General features: G+C 40.8%; 1 protein-coding gene across 1 annotated transcript in view; it reads left to right on the forward strand.

Moving 5' to 3' along the window:
* The first annotated feature begins 988 nt into the window (after window positions 1–988).
* Window positions 989–16,992, forward strand: part of LOC134934753 (uncharacterized) — a 212,998-nt gene continuing 196,994 nt past the window's right edge. The window contains exons 1-2 of the mRNA XM_063930119.1: window positions 989–1,068; window positions 7,502–7,552. Of these exons, the coding sequence (XP_063786189.1) occupies window positions 1,017–1,068; window positions 7,502–7,552 (103 nt within the window). The 5' untranslated portion in view covers window positions 989–1,016. The remainder of the gene's footprint in view (window positions 1,069–7,501; window positions 7,553–16,992) is intronic.

The following is a 16,992-nucleotide window of genomic DNA, read 5'->3' on the forward strand; positions in this document are numbered from 1 at the left end:
TGCTTACTAAGGGGGAGGCAGTTAAATAGAAAAGTATTCTACTGTTTTGGGGGATACACACAGAGAGATGTTTGCTTAATTTCTAAGAAATATAAGCAAAATAACAGCCTCAAAAATTAGTCCTGATTCTGTCTTCTGCTCACATTTCTCTCACCCTCTGGCTCTTTCTTGTTAATACGAGCATCATATCTACACATTGGAAAGAAATTGACCTCACTGCTGATGTGAATAAACTGTTACTATGAAAGAAGACGGAAGTGGAAATGGTCAGAGGGAAAGCGTCAGTTGGCAGCTACAGCACTGCGCATCACACGGGGGGGGGGTCACTGGATGGTCGGCAGTGGGCTGCCAGTTGTTCAGCAATAATAATTGTTATCATTTACTTAAAATGTGCCTCCATATACTGACTAGGACCTTTATTCAGGGTTGTTAGCAAACCAAAAAAAGCACACTAATAGGCAAAACAATGTGCACTGCAGGTGGGGCAGATGTAACTTGTGCAGAGAGCGTTAGATTTGGGTGGGGGGTGTTCAAACCGAAATCTAAATTGCAGTGTAGAAAAAAAAGCAACCAGTATTTACCCTGCACAGAAATGATATGCCCATATCTAACTCTCTCTGCACATGTTACATCTGCCCCACCTGAAATGCAGCATGGTTTTGCCATGTGTTTGTTTTTTTGGTTTGCTAACAACTCTGATTTACCCTCTAGATGTGTAACGAGGGATAAAAAGACACAATCATTTACCGAGTTAACTAAATTCAAATAGCATTTAAATTAAAAAGAAAAATTGTATCTTCCAATTTATATTGATAATTACAGTATTGACAGTAAGCAGCACATGCTTGTAATTAAAGGCTGGAATGATGACAACATTTTACCCCATGCCAATCAACAAATAGGAAAAAGACAAGTTCTCCTTCCAGCATTATCCTGAGGCATGTAAGGAGAACGCTCTTCTCTGAGAACCGTCACTTGTTATTGCAGCTCCGTGCCTGACAACCCATATTCTCACCATGAAGATTGCCGTCTTCCTCATCCTTATTCTGAACCTCACCAATGCTCATGGTACGTTTCCTTCTTCAGCACTTTAACTAATGCATTATAAAACCCATTATATTTTCCAGAAACGCTTTTTCTTATGTGGAAAGAGGTTTTTCCAAATTCATGTCATATGAGATTTAGAAAAGAAAATAGTGTGTACCTACAGTATATACTAACAGAGCATAGAGGTTACTGCAGTAATGTGGCTTAACGGTCAGTGGTAATATCTGTGTTCCTTTGCCGTGAGTAACAAACTGTATATATCTGTACACCCATAAGTATATCATTAAGTTAGGTGATGACATAGAATTTGTGGTGAAATGTATGCTATAAGACAAATAATTAAAGTACTGGAAAGATTTTAAAGTACGCTACAAGATGGTTCTCAAAATTTCACTAACATATGTTCTTTTCATAAAATCTTAGAAGTGTGCTTAGAGATGAGATAGTGTATGCAGGAGTGTGATTAGAGATGAGATAGTGTATGGAGGAGTGTGATTAGAGATGAGATAGTGTATGGAGGAGTGTGTTCGCTCGTTGCCGATTTTCGCTATGCTGCGATTTGTTGCTAATTGCGCATGCGCAAGGCACGCAGGGCGCATGCGCTTAGTTATTTAACTAAAAACTTAGTAGATTTGCTGTTGTTCGTGCGGCACTTTTCAGTCGCTCTGCTGATCGGTAAATGATTGACAGGAAAGGGGCGTTTCTGGGTGGTAACTGAGCGTTTTCCGGGAGTGTGCTAAAAAACGCAGGTATGTCAGGGAAAAATGCGGGAGTGTCTAGAGAAACGGGGGAGTAGATGGCAGTACGCAGGGCATGTTTGTGACGTCAAACCAGGAACTAAACGGACTGAGGTGATCGCAATGTGTGAGTAGGTCTGGAGCTACTCAGAAACTGCAAAGAATTATTTAGTAGCAGTTCTGCTAATCTTTCGTTCGCTATTCTGCTAAGCTAAGATACACTCCCAGAGGGCGGCGGCCTAGCGTTTGCAATGCTGCTAAAAGCAGCTAGCGAGCGAACAACTCGGAATGAGGGTCATTGGCTTATAGACAATTGCCATGCTCAATAAACAATCTGTATGTATTTTTCTTCTATAATATGGTTATTTTGTATTATACTTTTGATATTTGATTGTTGAAATAAAATAACTGAAAACAGACATACAGTACAAAGCCAAAACCATTTTATGGCATCTCAATTCAAATCCACAAGATGTACAATGTGGTGTAGTACAATGTGCGACTTTTAATATTTTCAATGTTTTGTTGTATTAATATAAATGATAGAAAGAGTCCTCTGATAATAGTGCTTTGGTTTATAGCCAGACCATCTAGCCAAAGAACTAATAAAGTAGAAAATAAATGTTAGGCCACTCACAATGCTGGTGATACTATACTGGTGATACTATGCTGGTGATACTATACTGGTGATACTATGCTGGTGATACTGTACTGGTGATACTATACTGGTGATACTATGCTGGTGATACTAAACTGGTGATACTATGCTGGTGATACTGTAATGGTGATACTATGCTGGTGATACTGTACTGGTGATACTATGCTGGCGATACTCTGCTGGTGATACTATGCTTGTGATACTATACTGGTGATACTGTGCTGGTGATACTATACTGGTGATACTGTACTGGTGATAATTTGATGGTGATACTCAGTGGCGTAAGTTCGTCCCAGTTGCCCGGAGGCAAGATAAATATTGGTGCCCCCCCCCCCCCCCCATATATTTAGATAAATATATGTATGTATGTATGTATGTATGTGTGTATATGTATATATATATATATATACACACTGTGTGTGTGTGTGTAATGTTCTGAAAAAAAAAAAAAAATATATATATATACTGTATATATACATTTCACTGTCTTTTATTTTAAATCACACAGTTCTTAGCAGTCATACCCAGGATAAGAACCCGTAACTTGTTACACTGACAGCAGACACTTTACTGATGGAGTTATTTGCTCCTGTACAGTAAGAATGAGAATTCTAACTATATGAAGTTACGTGTAATTGTCAGAGAAGTACAGTAACTTCATATAGTTAGAATTCTCATATTTCCTATACAGGAGCAAACAGTGTTTCCAGTGTAATAGGTTGTGGTTTCTAATCCTGGGTGTGACATTTGTAAAATGTGTATCTACAGTATAATAAAAGTGGTGTGATTTGTAAGGTGCAGGGACCAGTGAGGAAGTTGGACACTGAAGAGATAGCGGCAGCTATCAATGAACTTAATTCAATGGTGTCACAGAATGGGAGGAGAGGTGCCCCCTTCAGAGCAGGAGCCCGGCGGCAGATGACTCCGTTGCCTCCCAGAGTTCTGCCTCTGGTGATACTAAACTGGTGATACTATGCTGGTGATACTGTAATGGTGATACTATGCTGGTGATACTGTACTGGTGATACTATGCTGGTGATACTATGCTGGTGATACTGTACTGGTGATACTATACTGGTGATACTATGCTGGTGATACTGTACTGGTGATACTATACTGGTGATACTATGCTGGTGATACTGTACTGGTGATACTATACTGGTGATACTATGCTGGTGATACTGTACTGGTGATACTATGCTGGTGATACTATACTGGTGATACTATGCTGGTGATACTGTACTGGTGATACTCTGCTGGTGATACTCTGCTGGTGATACTATGCTTGTGATACTATACTGGTGATACTGTGCTTGTGATACTATGCTGGTGATACTGTACTGGTGATACTATACTGGTGATACTATGCTGGTGATACTGTACTGGTGATACTATGCTGGTGATACTATACTAGTAATACTGTACTGGTGATACTATGCTGGTGATACTATGCTGGTGATACTGTACTGGTGCTATTCTGCTGGTGATACTCTGCTGATGATACTATGCTTGTGATACTATACTGGTGATACTGTGCTTGTGATACTATACTGGTGATACTGTGCTGGTGATACTATGCTGGTGATATTATGCTGGTGATAATCTGCAGTTGATATACTGGTGATACTCTGCTGGTGATACTATGCTGTTGATACTATGCTGGTGATACTATACTAGTGATACAATGCTGGTGATACTATAGTAGTGATACTCTGCTGGTGATACTGTGCTGTTGATACTATGCTGGTGATACTGTGCTGGTAATACTATACTGGTGATGCTATACTGGTGATACTCTGCTGGTGATACTATGCTGTTGATACTCTGCTGGTGATACTATGCTGTTGATACTCTGCTGGTGATACTATGCTGGTGATGCTATGCTGGTGATTCTATGCTGGTGATACTATGCTGGTGATACTGTACTGGTGATACTATGCTGGTGATGCTATGCTGGTGATTCTATGCTGGTGATACTATGCTGGTGATACTGTGCTGGTGATTCTATGCTGGTGATACTATACTGGTGATACTATACTAGTGATACTATGCTGGTGATACTATGCTGGGGATACTATAATGGTGGTACTGTGCTGGTGATGCTATGCTGGTGATGCTATGCTGGTGATACTATACTGGTGATGCTATGCTGGTGATACTATGCTGGTGATACTATGCTGGTGATGCTATACTGGTGATACTATGCTGGTGATACTATACTAGTGATACTATGCTGGTGATACTATGCTGGTGATACTATACTGGTGATGCTATACTGGTGATACTATGCTGGTGATACTATACTAGTGATACTATGCTGGTGATACTATGCTGGTGATACTATACTGGTGATGCTATACTGGTGATACTATGCTGGTGATACTATACTAGTGATACTGTACTGGTGATACTATGCTGGTGATACTATACTGGTGATACTATACTAGTGATACTATGCTGGTGATACGATAATGGTGGTACTGTGCTGGCGATACTGTGCTGGTGATACTATACTGGTGATACTATACTAGTGATACTATGCTGGTGATACTATACTGGTGATACTATACTGGTGATACTATACTGGTGATACTATACTAGTGATACTATGCTGGTGATACTATGCTGGTGATACTATACTGGTGATACTATACTAGTGATACTATGCTGGTGATACTATGCTGGTGATACTATACTGGTGATACTATGCTGGTGATACTATACTGGTGATACTATACTGGTGATACTATACTGGTGATACTATGCTGGTGATACTATACTAGTGATACTATGCTGGTGATACTATGCTGGTGATACTGATACTATGCTGGTGATACTGTGCTGGTGATACTGTGCTGGTGATACTGTGCTGGTGATACTATGCTGGTGATACTATACTAGTGATACTATGCTGGTGATACTATACTGGTGATACTATGCTGGTGATACTGTACTGGTGATACTATACTGGTGATACTATGCTGGTGATACTATACTGGTGATACTATGCTGGTGATACTATACTGGTGATACTATACTAGTAATACTGTGCTGGTGATACTATACTGGTGATACTATGCTGGTGATACTATACTGGTGATACTATGCTGGTGATACTATACTAGTAATACTGTGCTGGTGATACTATGCTGGTGATACTATACTAGTAATACTGTGCTGGTGATACTATACTGGTGATACTATACTAGTAATACTGTGCTGGTGATACTATACTGGTGATACTATGCTGGTGATACTATAATGGTGATACTATGCTGGTGATACTATACTAGTGATACTGTGCTGGTGATACTGTGCTGGTGATACTATGCTGGTGATACTATACTGGTGATACTATACTGGTGATACTATACTAGTGATACTATACTAGTGATACTATACTGCTGATACTATGCTGGTGATACTATACTGGTGATACTATGCTGGTGATACTGTGCTGGTGATACTATACTAGTGATACTATGCTGGTGATACTATACTGGTGATACTATGCTGGTGATACTATTATGGTTATACTATGCTGGTGATTTTATGCTGCTGATACTATGCTGGTGATACTATACTGGTAATACTGTACTGGTGATACTATACTGGTGATTCGATGCTGGTGATACTATAATGGTGATACTATGTTGGTGATACTATACTGGTGATACTATACTGGTGATACTGTGCTGGTGATACTGTGCTGGTGATACTATAATGGTGATACTATACTGGTGATACTGTACTGGTGATACTGTGCTGGTGATACTCTGCTGGTGATACTATACTTGTGATTCTATGCTGGTGATACTATACTGGTGATACTATACTGGTGATACTATATTGGTGATTCTATGCTGGTGATACTATAATGGTGAAACTATGTTGGTGATACTATACTAGTGATTCTATGCTGGTGATACTATACTGGTAATACTATGCTGGTGATACTATACTGGTGATACTATGCTGGTGATACTATACTGGTGATACTGTGCTGGTTATACTATACTGGTGATACTGTGCTGGTGATACTATACTGGTGATACTATGCTGGTGATACTATAATGGTGATACTATGCTGGTTATACTGTACTGGTGATACTGTACTGGTGATACTATACTGGTGATTCTATGTTGGTGATACTATACTGGTGATTCTATGCTGGTGATACTATAATGGTGATACTATGCTGGTTATACTGTACTGGTGATACTGTACTGGTGATACTATACTGGTGATTCTATGTTGGTGATACTATACTAGTGATTCTATGCTGGTGATACTATACTGGTGATACTATGCTGGTGATACTATACTGGTGATACTATGCTGGTGATACTATACTGGTGATACTGTGCTTGTTATACTATACTGGTGATACTGTGCTGGTGATACTATACTGGTGATACTATGCTGGTGATACTATAATGGTGATACTATGCTGGTGATACTGTGCTGGTGATACTATACTGGTGATACTATGCTGGTGATACTATGCTGGTGATTCTATGCTGGTGATACTATGCTGGTGATTCTATGCTGGTGATACTATACTGGTGATACTATACTGGTGATACTATACTGGTGATACTATACTGGTGATTCTATGCTGGTGATACTATGCTGGTGATTCTATGCTGGTGACACTGTGATGACTACTTATAACAGTAGACTGCTGTGGGTGGGGGGGGGGATCTTTAGTAAGGGTTGGGTACTAAATCCCAATGCTAACAATCGTGTTTCTGCTTACAATGTAAAAGGACAATGCATGTACTAGCTGTGTTTTGCTAGTTAACACATTGTATTTTTGAATTTAGGGCATAATTATAAATAGAAGCGCCATGTATTAGAACCTGACCCTTAGTAAATATAACCCCCCCCCCCCCTTTACTCCAACTAGGAGTTATTAATTAGAAGGTTACTACATGTGCCTCCACACAAGTTATATATCTATTCTAGGCTGCTTGTGTACCCCGAGGTGTATATAAATTGGCAACCAATGTCATACACATATATACATGTTACAGTTACACCTGTCTTCTTTTCCAGATTCTTCCGATCATGTTCCAGACAAGAACTCTACAACAGCAGTATACACAGGTATGTAATATAGATGTTATCAACACAACAGCGTTAGGCTTGTACTTTATACAGATAAACATAAATCATATACAGTCTTACTGTACTACATCTATTCATTCTCAAAGGAAAAAGGGTTAGTTATGTGCTGCACTAGACATACTGTAGTAACATAACATAGTTAATGAGGCTGAAAAAAGACAAAATGTCCATCGAGTTCATCCTGTATTATATTCCTTACACTAATCTGTATGTAATTATAGTATAACTATAGTGACCCAAATGAAGCTATGTTTTTAAGTCTAAATAACTACTATAATTTGTGCTTTTCCTAAAAAATACTCTTCCCTTAAATGCTATATCCTTGAATATTTCTTCAGCTAGGAATTTATCTAATCCGTTTTTTAACATATTGACTGAGTCCACCATTACTCCTTCTCTGGCAGAGAATTCCACATTTTCCCTGCCCTTACTGTGAAGAACCCTTTCCTTCATTATGTATGATATTTTCTCTCCTCTAAACTCAGAGAGTGTCTGCGTGTCCTGTGTAAAGGTTTTTCGATAAACAAATGGCCTAATAGATTCTTGTATTGTCCCTTTATGTATTTGTAAATATTAATAATGTCCCCTCTCAATCGCCTCTTTTTAAGTGTAAACATATCTAACTTAGTAAGCCTTTCCTCATAATCCAGAGCCTCTAACCCCTGGACCAGTTTAGTGGCTCGCCTATGAACTCTTTCAAGTTCCAAGATATCTTTTTTATAGTCAGGTGCCCAGAATTTTACACAATATTCCAGGTGAGGCCGCACCAATGATCCCTTGTATCCATTCCCCGTTTTATGCATGCTGACACCTTATTTGCTTTTGTTGCTGCACTTTGACATTGCGTACTGCTACTAAGTTTATTATCGATGAGCACCCCCAAATCCTTTTCAACTACCGTTATCCCTACATTTTCCCCATTTAATTTATAGGCTTCCTGATTGTTCTTAGTCCCAAAGTGCATAACTTTACATTTATCTATATTGACCATTTGTCTGCCCAGACCTCCAGTCTAGATAAGTCATTCCATAGAGACTCAACATACTTGTCTGAATTAATTATTCTACATAGTTGAGTATTGTCTGTTAAAATTGACACTGTGCTTTCCAGTCCCACTCCCAGGTCATTAATGAATATGTTAAACAGCAATGGCCCGAGTACTGAGCCCTGCGGTATTCCACTGAGCACTGAGGCCCATTCAAAGAACATCCCATTAAACCCCTCTCACTCCTCCCTATTGAATAGCCAATTACTCATCCAAGTACAGATATTTCCTATATCAAGCTCTCTTAATTTGATCACCAGTCTCATGTGAGGCACTGTGTAGAAAGCTTTAGCAAAATCCAAATAGACCACATCTACAGCGTTGCCCTGGTCAAGATTATCGTTCACTGTCTCGTAGAATCTAATTAAGTTAGTTTGACATGACCTGTCCCTCTCAAAACCATGCTGATTCCTATTAATAACCGTGGAGGTATCCAAGTACTCTTGTATATTATCCCTTAATATTCCTTCCAGTATTTTCTCCGCTATAGATGTCAAACTTATCGGTCTATAGTTACCAGGATGAGTTTTAATTCCCTTTTTGAATATTGGGACTACCTCTGCTATTCGCCAGTCCTTTGGTATCATGCCAGATGTGATTGAATCATGGAAAATCAATTATAAGGGCCTTGTTAGTTCTGAGTTAAGCTCCATAAGAAACCTGGGGTGAAGTCCACCCGACCCAGAAATTTTTTTTATCATGATTTTACTTAGTCTCTCCTGGACTACTTCCTCGTTTAACCATGTACTTAGAAATGGGGCATTATCGTAGCTTACAGTATGTTGTGCTCTACTCCCACCAACATGTCCTTTTTAGTGAGTACTGATGAAAAGAATTTGTTCAATAAATCTGCTTTATCTTTGTCATCATTAATCAAGACACCCAACTCGCCCTTTAATGGTCCTATATTCTTCTATTTTAACCTTTTACCATTTATGTACTTAAATAACTTTTTAGGGTTTGTTTTACTCTCCTTGGCAATTTGTTTTTCATTTTCTATTCTAGCTGCCCTGATTTCTTTTTTGCATTTTTTGTTACATTCCTTGTAGCACTGGAATGACTCCGCCTTCCCATTAGATTTAAGCGCTTTGAAAGCACGCCTCTTTTTATACATTTGTTCCTTAACCTTCTTGATAAGCCACATCGGTTTGGATTTAATACTCCTGCATTTGCTGCCCTTGGAATGAATTTATGAGTATACTTATCAAGCAAAATTTTAAAAGCATCCCACATTTCAGTCGTATTCTTACTGTGAAACAAAATTTCCCAATCTATGTCCTTTATTGCTTGTTTCAACTTGTTGAAATTAGCTTTTTTAAAGTTGAAAGTTTTAGTTGGACCCTTATAGTGTTGTTTTCGAAAACTGATATCGAATGTGATCATATTATGGGGTAAATTTACTAAGATGGGAGTTCTATTTAAGATGGGATGTTGCCCATAGCAACCAATCAGGTTCTACTTCTCATTTATCTAGCACCCTCTGGAAGATAATACCTGGAACCTGATTGGTTGCTATAGGCAACATTCCATCTTAAATAGAACTCCCGCCTTAGTAATTTTACCCCTATGATCGCTATTTCCCAAGGTCTCCCCTACTTTAGTATTTGATATAATCTCCACATTATTAGTTAGTACTAGATCCAGTATAGTCTTAAGTCTAGGTGGTTCCTCGATTACATGAGACAAGTAATGATCTTTTAGCGTGTTTAAGAACCTGTTACCCCTAGCTGTATTACCTGATTCAGTGTTCCAATTTATGTCTGGATAATTAAAATCCCCAATGATTAGGACCTTCCCCAGTCCTGCAGCTTTCTCAATTTGCATCAAGAGTTGTAATCCCTTATTCACACTAATATCCAGTGGTTTGTAGCATGTCCCTATTAGTAGCTTTTTTGCATCTTTACCACCACGCAAAATTTCAACCCACATTGTTTACAATTCCTTCGTAAATAACCTCCTTTAAATACGGTTTTAAGGGTGGCTCAACATAAAGACATACACCCCATCCCTTTTTGTTAGTCCTATCTCTCCTGAAGAGAGTATGGGGGTAATTCAGAGTTGATCGCAGCAGCAAATTTGTTAGCAGTTGGGGAAAACCATGTGCACTGCAGGGGAGGCAGATATAACATGTGCAGAGAGAGTTAGATTTGGGTGTGTTATTTTGTTTCTGTGCAGGGTAAGTACTGGCTGCTTTATTTTTACACTGCAATTTAGATTTCAGTTTTTTACACACCCCACCCAAATCTAACTCTCGCTGCACATGTTACATCTGCCCCCCCCCCCCCCCCTGCAGTGCACATGGTTTTGCCCAACTGCTAACAAATTTGCTGCTGCGATCAACTCTGAATTAGGCCCAATATCCCTCCAAATTTCCTTCCCAGTCGTGAGAAGCGTCCCACCATTTCTCCGTAATGCCTACGATATCATATTGGTCATTAAGTGCAATCGTTTCTAATTCCCCCATTTTACTTGTTAGGCTTCTTGCATTAGGAAGCATACACTTTAATTTAGTAATTCCCTGGTCTTTATGTTTTATTGTTGATATCGTTTCTTTAGTTACTTTCCTCACTATATACGATATCTTATAGAAATGGACAATAAAATATAACATTTTTTTATATGATACTTGTTTAAAAGTGTTTATTCCCCCACCAGGGAAATTAAAATGGTGAAATATTAAAATGATAATGAATAGAAAAAATAATGAAAATGGAAAATGATGCTTTAGGGGCCTTTTTTTATAGCACCTTACAGAGTTCTGTGGTTCAGGATATATTACATATATTAATGATTGAATAATCAACAATATATTGCTTGCGTATACACAATTAGCAAAAAGGAGACAGATTATGTTGTTCTAGTTTGTAATGTCTTAATTTACTTGTTGCAATAAATATTATATAATGCAAACTTTCTTAATTAACTAATTAATATGAAGGGGGAGGGGGCGTGGTGTATTCCCGGCTTTAATATTTCTTTCTCAAGGTACCATGATTACACCCTCTTACTATAAAGAAGGATAGATCCCAATAGCTGGTGTATAATATCAGGGATAAAGTTGCTGGTATGATGTAAGTTACTGATAGTAGGTCTGTCCCTTTGTTGTTCATCCTGGTAATATTTCCCAATGGTAGATGACATTTCATCCGATTCACCAGCAGCTCTGGTTCCTTGTAAGGTAATCACGGCTGTTTAAAATGAAAGCATTTGTTCAATCTGTTATGTAGATGGCTGATATTATGATAATTATCTTTCACTGGCTACAGTCTAGCAAAGTTACTTTATTTATAAGCAAGTAAATGCTGCAACTTTTCTTAATGCCACGTCTGCCACGTCAGTAAGTCCTGTATCCACTGTGTATTACATTTCATATTACAAAGACTAGTTTCAAAGTAATCTCATTTCTATCAAGGTCTCTTCTTGTTTTATTTCCCTCATTAGAACATTAAAAGTAGGGGGAGTCCCACGGACTTCCGCGCATTGTAACTTGTGCCACTGGGTCTGCTGCTACTGCACCCCTTAGACGTTGCTTCATTCTTCTTGCATCCACCTCAGTTTTCTTCAACCTCCCCTATATCAACTACTAGCACTTCTACCCGTTCTTCGCACGGGAGTTACTGATTTTCACGGTTGTACGTATAAATGAGTGTTAAAAATTTGGTAAATCTATAGACATGTAAATTTGAGATGTGTTAATGTAAGTAAATATTAATCCATGGTTCTTGGCGTTACCCGAGGAGCACCCGTGGCAGTTACGGTAAAAAGTGACGGGACCATTTTTGTAGTTTATTAAATTCTACACACTGGAGGTGGAATTGTGCAGGTATGCTCGGGTATGGAGTACCTTTAAGATTTGGCACCAGGTACGCAGTACCACCCACTGCACACTTTGCACCCGTGACTGCCATTACCACAATTATAATGCGCCGCTGAGCAACAAGACCGTGGTGTTTGGCTGTATGATGGTGCTTCCCACTTTGTCAGGGCTACAGGGAGTGCGATGGTGACATCATGAGATCACATCACGCTTCCTCTCCTGGCGGCTGCGGGTGGCGTGAAGAGAGGAGCCTGGGGACTGGTCTGGGTGCCTTTTCCCACAGTGTCCAGCTGTTTCCCTTCACTCAGCTCCAGTGACACATCAGCACTGAGCGGTTTTTGTTCCTCACAGGCTGGGCTGCCAGGCTTCTCTCTGGCTTCACTCCATGGGGTAATTCAGGTTTTTTAATATAATGTGCACACTACTATATATTTCTTCTATTATGTGGACGTTACTTTGTATTTCTATTGTAATATGGGACACTACTATATATGTCTATTATTATGGGGCATTACTATATATTTATATTATACCGTGGGCACTACTACAGTATATATTCCTGTTATAACTTATAATGGGGGTATTACTATGTGTTTTTTTTAAATTGTGGGCATTACAATATATTTCTATTATATTGGGGGCATTGCAATATATTTCTAGTATACTGGAGGCAGTACTATATATTTCTAGCCTTGCATCCAGAGTGCAAAGGAAAGGGACTATGCTGTGTGGCCACACCCCTAGTGTAATGTAGCCACTCCCCTTAGTGTCATGTGGTGATGCCCCCTCATGACACGTGACCATGGCCATTTTCCCGCACACTCTGTACCACTAAGAAAATATTTCTACTTGCACCACTGGGTTTGCAATCCAAATTTTAATCCGATTGTCCATTTGGACGTTATCGTTCACGCAACGCAGGTCACGCATCGGTAATGACGTCATTATGTCATCCCCCTGTTCATCCCCTTAGGGGAGGTTTATTAAAATTATAATTACGTAGTTTTCCTATTTCCCACCTGAAGAATACCTGTGTTACATTTCATCTTCCTAACGTATCGGGAAGTGAGAGAATTAGTGATGAGTGACTGAGTGAGTGAGTGAGTCAGTGAGTGAGTGAGTCAGTGAGTGAGTGAGTGAGTGAGGGCTTTCACATTTAAATATATAGTTTTTATATAATAATCTATGTAAACAAAATGAATGCACAACAGGTTGCAGCGCTCACCAAATACCATGATGCCCCATGTGCAGGGCCGTAACTACATGTGTGCCAAGTGGGCTTGGCACACAGCGCAGTTGCCCTGAGGGCGCACGGCCAGCGGCATGTAATGAGTCAAATTGACTCATTACATGCATCTGAAGTCTGCACCGTGCGCCGCCGCCGCGCTGTGGAGGAGAGCTACAGCGCTGGGCAGCGGAGGAGGAGGAGGAGGGAGGGGGACTGGAGCCGCAGCAGCGCTATTTCATTGGTAGTAAGCGCCGCTGCAGCATCCCCCTCTCCTTCCGTATTGGCTGCCCGGCGCTGCTGTGGATGCTGGGATGCGGTTCCTCCATCCCAGCATCCACAGCAGCGCCAGGCAGCCAATACGGAAGGAGAGGGGGCTGCTGCAGCGGCGCTTACTACCAATGAAATAGCGCTGCTGCGGCTCCAGTCCCCCTCCTTCCTCCTCCTTCTCACCTGCCTGCACCGAGGGAACTGCACGAGGAGCCTGTCAGCTGGGAGATGGTAAGTATGTCTCTCTCTCTCTCTCTCTCTCTCTCTCTCTGGGACACCGTCTGCCATAATGTGTAAAAAGGGGGCCTGGCTGCCGCAATGTGTAAAAAGGGGGACTGGCTGCCGCAATGTGTAAAACTGGGGACTGGCTGCCGTAATGTGTAAAAATGGGGACTGGCTGCCGTAATGTGTAAAAAGGGGGACTGGCTGCCGCAATGTGTAAAAATGGGGACTGGCTGCCGTAATGTGTAAAAATGGGGACTGGCTGCCGCAATATGTAAAAAGGGGGATGGCTGCCGTAATGTGTAAAAAGGGGGACTTGCTGCCGCAATGTGTATAAAGGGGGACATTGTCTGCCGTAATGTGTAAAAATGGGGACGCTGTTTGCTGTAATGTGTAAAAAGGGGACACTGTATGCCGTAATGTTTAAAAAGGGGATGCTGTCTGCTGTAATGTGTAAAAAAGGGGCGCTGTCTGCCGCAATGTGTAAAAAGGGGGACTGGCTGCCGCAATGTGTAAAAATGGGGACTGGCTGCCGTAATGTGTAAAAATGGGGACTGGCTGCCGCAATGTGTAAAAAGGGGGACTGGCTGCCGTAATGTGTAAAAAGGGGGACTTGCTGCCGCAATGTGTATAAAGGGGGACATTGTCTGCCGTAATGTGTAAAAATGGGGACGCTGTTTGCTGTAATGTGTAAAAAGGGGACACTGTATGCCGTAATGTTTAAAAAGGGGATGCTGTCTGCTGTAATGTGTAAAAAAGGGGCGCTGTCTGCCGCAATGTGTAAAAAGGGGGACTGGCTGCCGCAATGTGTAAAAAGGGGGACTGGCTGCCGTAATGTGTAAAAAGGGGGACTTGCTGCCACAATGTGTATAAAGGGGGACATTGTCTGCCGTAATGTGTAAAAATGGGGACGCTGTTTGCTGTAATGTGTAAAAAGGGGACACTGTATGCCGTAATGTTTAAAAAGGGGATGCTGTCTGCTGTAATGTGTAAAAAAGGGGCGCTGTCTGCCGCAATGTGTAAAAAGGGGGACTGGCTGCCGCAATGTGTAAAAAGGGGGACGCTGTCTGCTGTAATGTATAAAAGGGGCTCTACCTGGTGTAGTGGCGCTACTGTGCAGCGTAATTTGAATAATGGAGACTACTGTGCACCGTAGTATGAATTGCCATTATTTTGTGGACACGCCCCTTCCTCATGAAGCCACGCCCCTATATATTTTTGATGCGCCTACGGTGCTCACTGCCCCTATCTTACATGGGGGGGGGGGGGACGCCGATGTCGTTTCTTGCGCACAGCGCTAAAATGCCTAGATACGGCACTGCCCATGTGTATAGTGAACATAGTGGTAGGAAATAAAAACATTCACCCTTAATAGGATGGTATTCCTCAATAAAATAGCAGAATGGATGGAGGATTCTTTTTTCTCCTAAAAGATCCTTTTCCTTCACATAAAGGGTACAGGCAGGACTGATTAAGAGACCTGAAAAGATAAGTACCTCTTTCCCCAATATGAATGGGAAAGAGTAAGAGGTACTAAAAGCAGCCGACCATAATGTAGTAGGTTAAAAGACACGCACAGTTTTTAATGCCACAGATTAAAGTCACAGGATAAATGAATTGAAACAGCATATCATAAAAGACTCCATCAAATGGCACAACGCATATATCACCATGAGGATCCCAGGACCACAGATGTAAATGGTATGGAATGCTGGCAGGCTCTCCGGATGCCCGGCAGCATACAGGATCAGTCCCCAGGCAAAGTGCAAAAGGAGCCACGCTTAACGCGTATCGGACGTCAAGTCCTTCCTCCTTCCACACACGCTTCTGAGGAAGGACTTGACGTCCGATACTGCTATTTTATTGAGGAATGCCATCCTATTAAGGGTGAATGTTTTTATTTCCTACCACTATGTTCACTATACACATGGGGCATCATGGTATTTGGTGAGCGCTGCGACCTGTTGTGCATTCATTTTGTTTACATGCTTTACTCTGTTTGATGTGTGGGATACACCTCTTTTTTGCACACTTGTAGCTGCACACTAATTTTGTTGTGCACATAAATCTGTAACACCCTTTGTTCCATTATATAATAATCTATCCAAAACAGGAAAATACTTAATTTTTCTCCGGGCTCATGAAAGTGTGTTGGAATATAGAAACTAGATCCCCTACATCTAGTGTCCCAAATGCATAATCTAATGCCTCTAAGTAAGTTTCTATAGTCGCATTGGGATTTATACACCTCGCGGCTTGTATCACACCCATGGCAGGACCTCTTAGGCTTTCTAATACCATGTTTTATGTGATGTGGACATTGTCATTCCTGTGTTTCTTGCAATGCCACTTCTTTCCAAGCTTCACATGTTTCCTCTCCTTGAGGCACAGCCTGAATTATAGAAAAAAATCTGTAATCTCCTGTACCTCCCTTCATAATGCCACCGCTCAATTTGTGTGACTACTCTATCCATTATAGTTTCTAACTGACCTTCTAACCAATCTTCACTACTAGGAGGCATAAAACAACTCCTTCCATCCTTTCAGAATAGGATTCTGGTGAACTAGATATGCCATTCACTGGTGAGGATTCAGTCGCTTCTTCTTCTCTTGTAACTGGCCATATAATACTCCATCATTTTCCTGGGTCTTTATCAGCCTCTACCATTAAGGGAATTAAACTGGCATATACATGTCTATCTGTCTTTATTAACATAGCACATATTGTTCCAAGTTCACCCACTGTCATAATCCTCGAGCAGCAGCCGCTGCGCTTGCCGATCCGCTTTGTACTGGAGTCCCGGGGCGGTGGCAGGATCTATTGCGGAGGCTGGCATCTT

This window comes from Pseudophryne corroboree, chromosome 6, assembly GCF_028390025.1.
Source record: "Pseudophryne corroboree isolate aPseCor3 chromosome 6, aPseCor3.hap2, whole genome shotgun sequence".
NCBI classification, from domain to species: Eukaryota; Metazoa; Chordata; class Amphibia; order Anura; family Myobatrachidae; genus Pseudophryne; species Pseudophryne corroboree.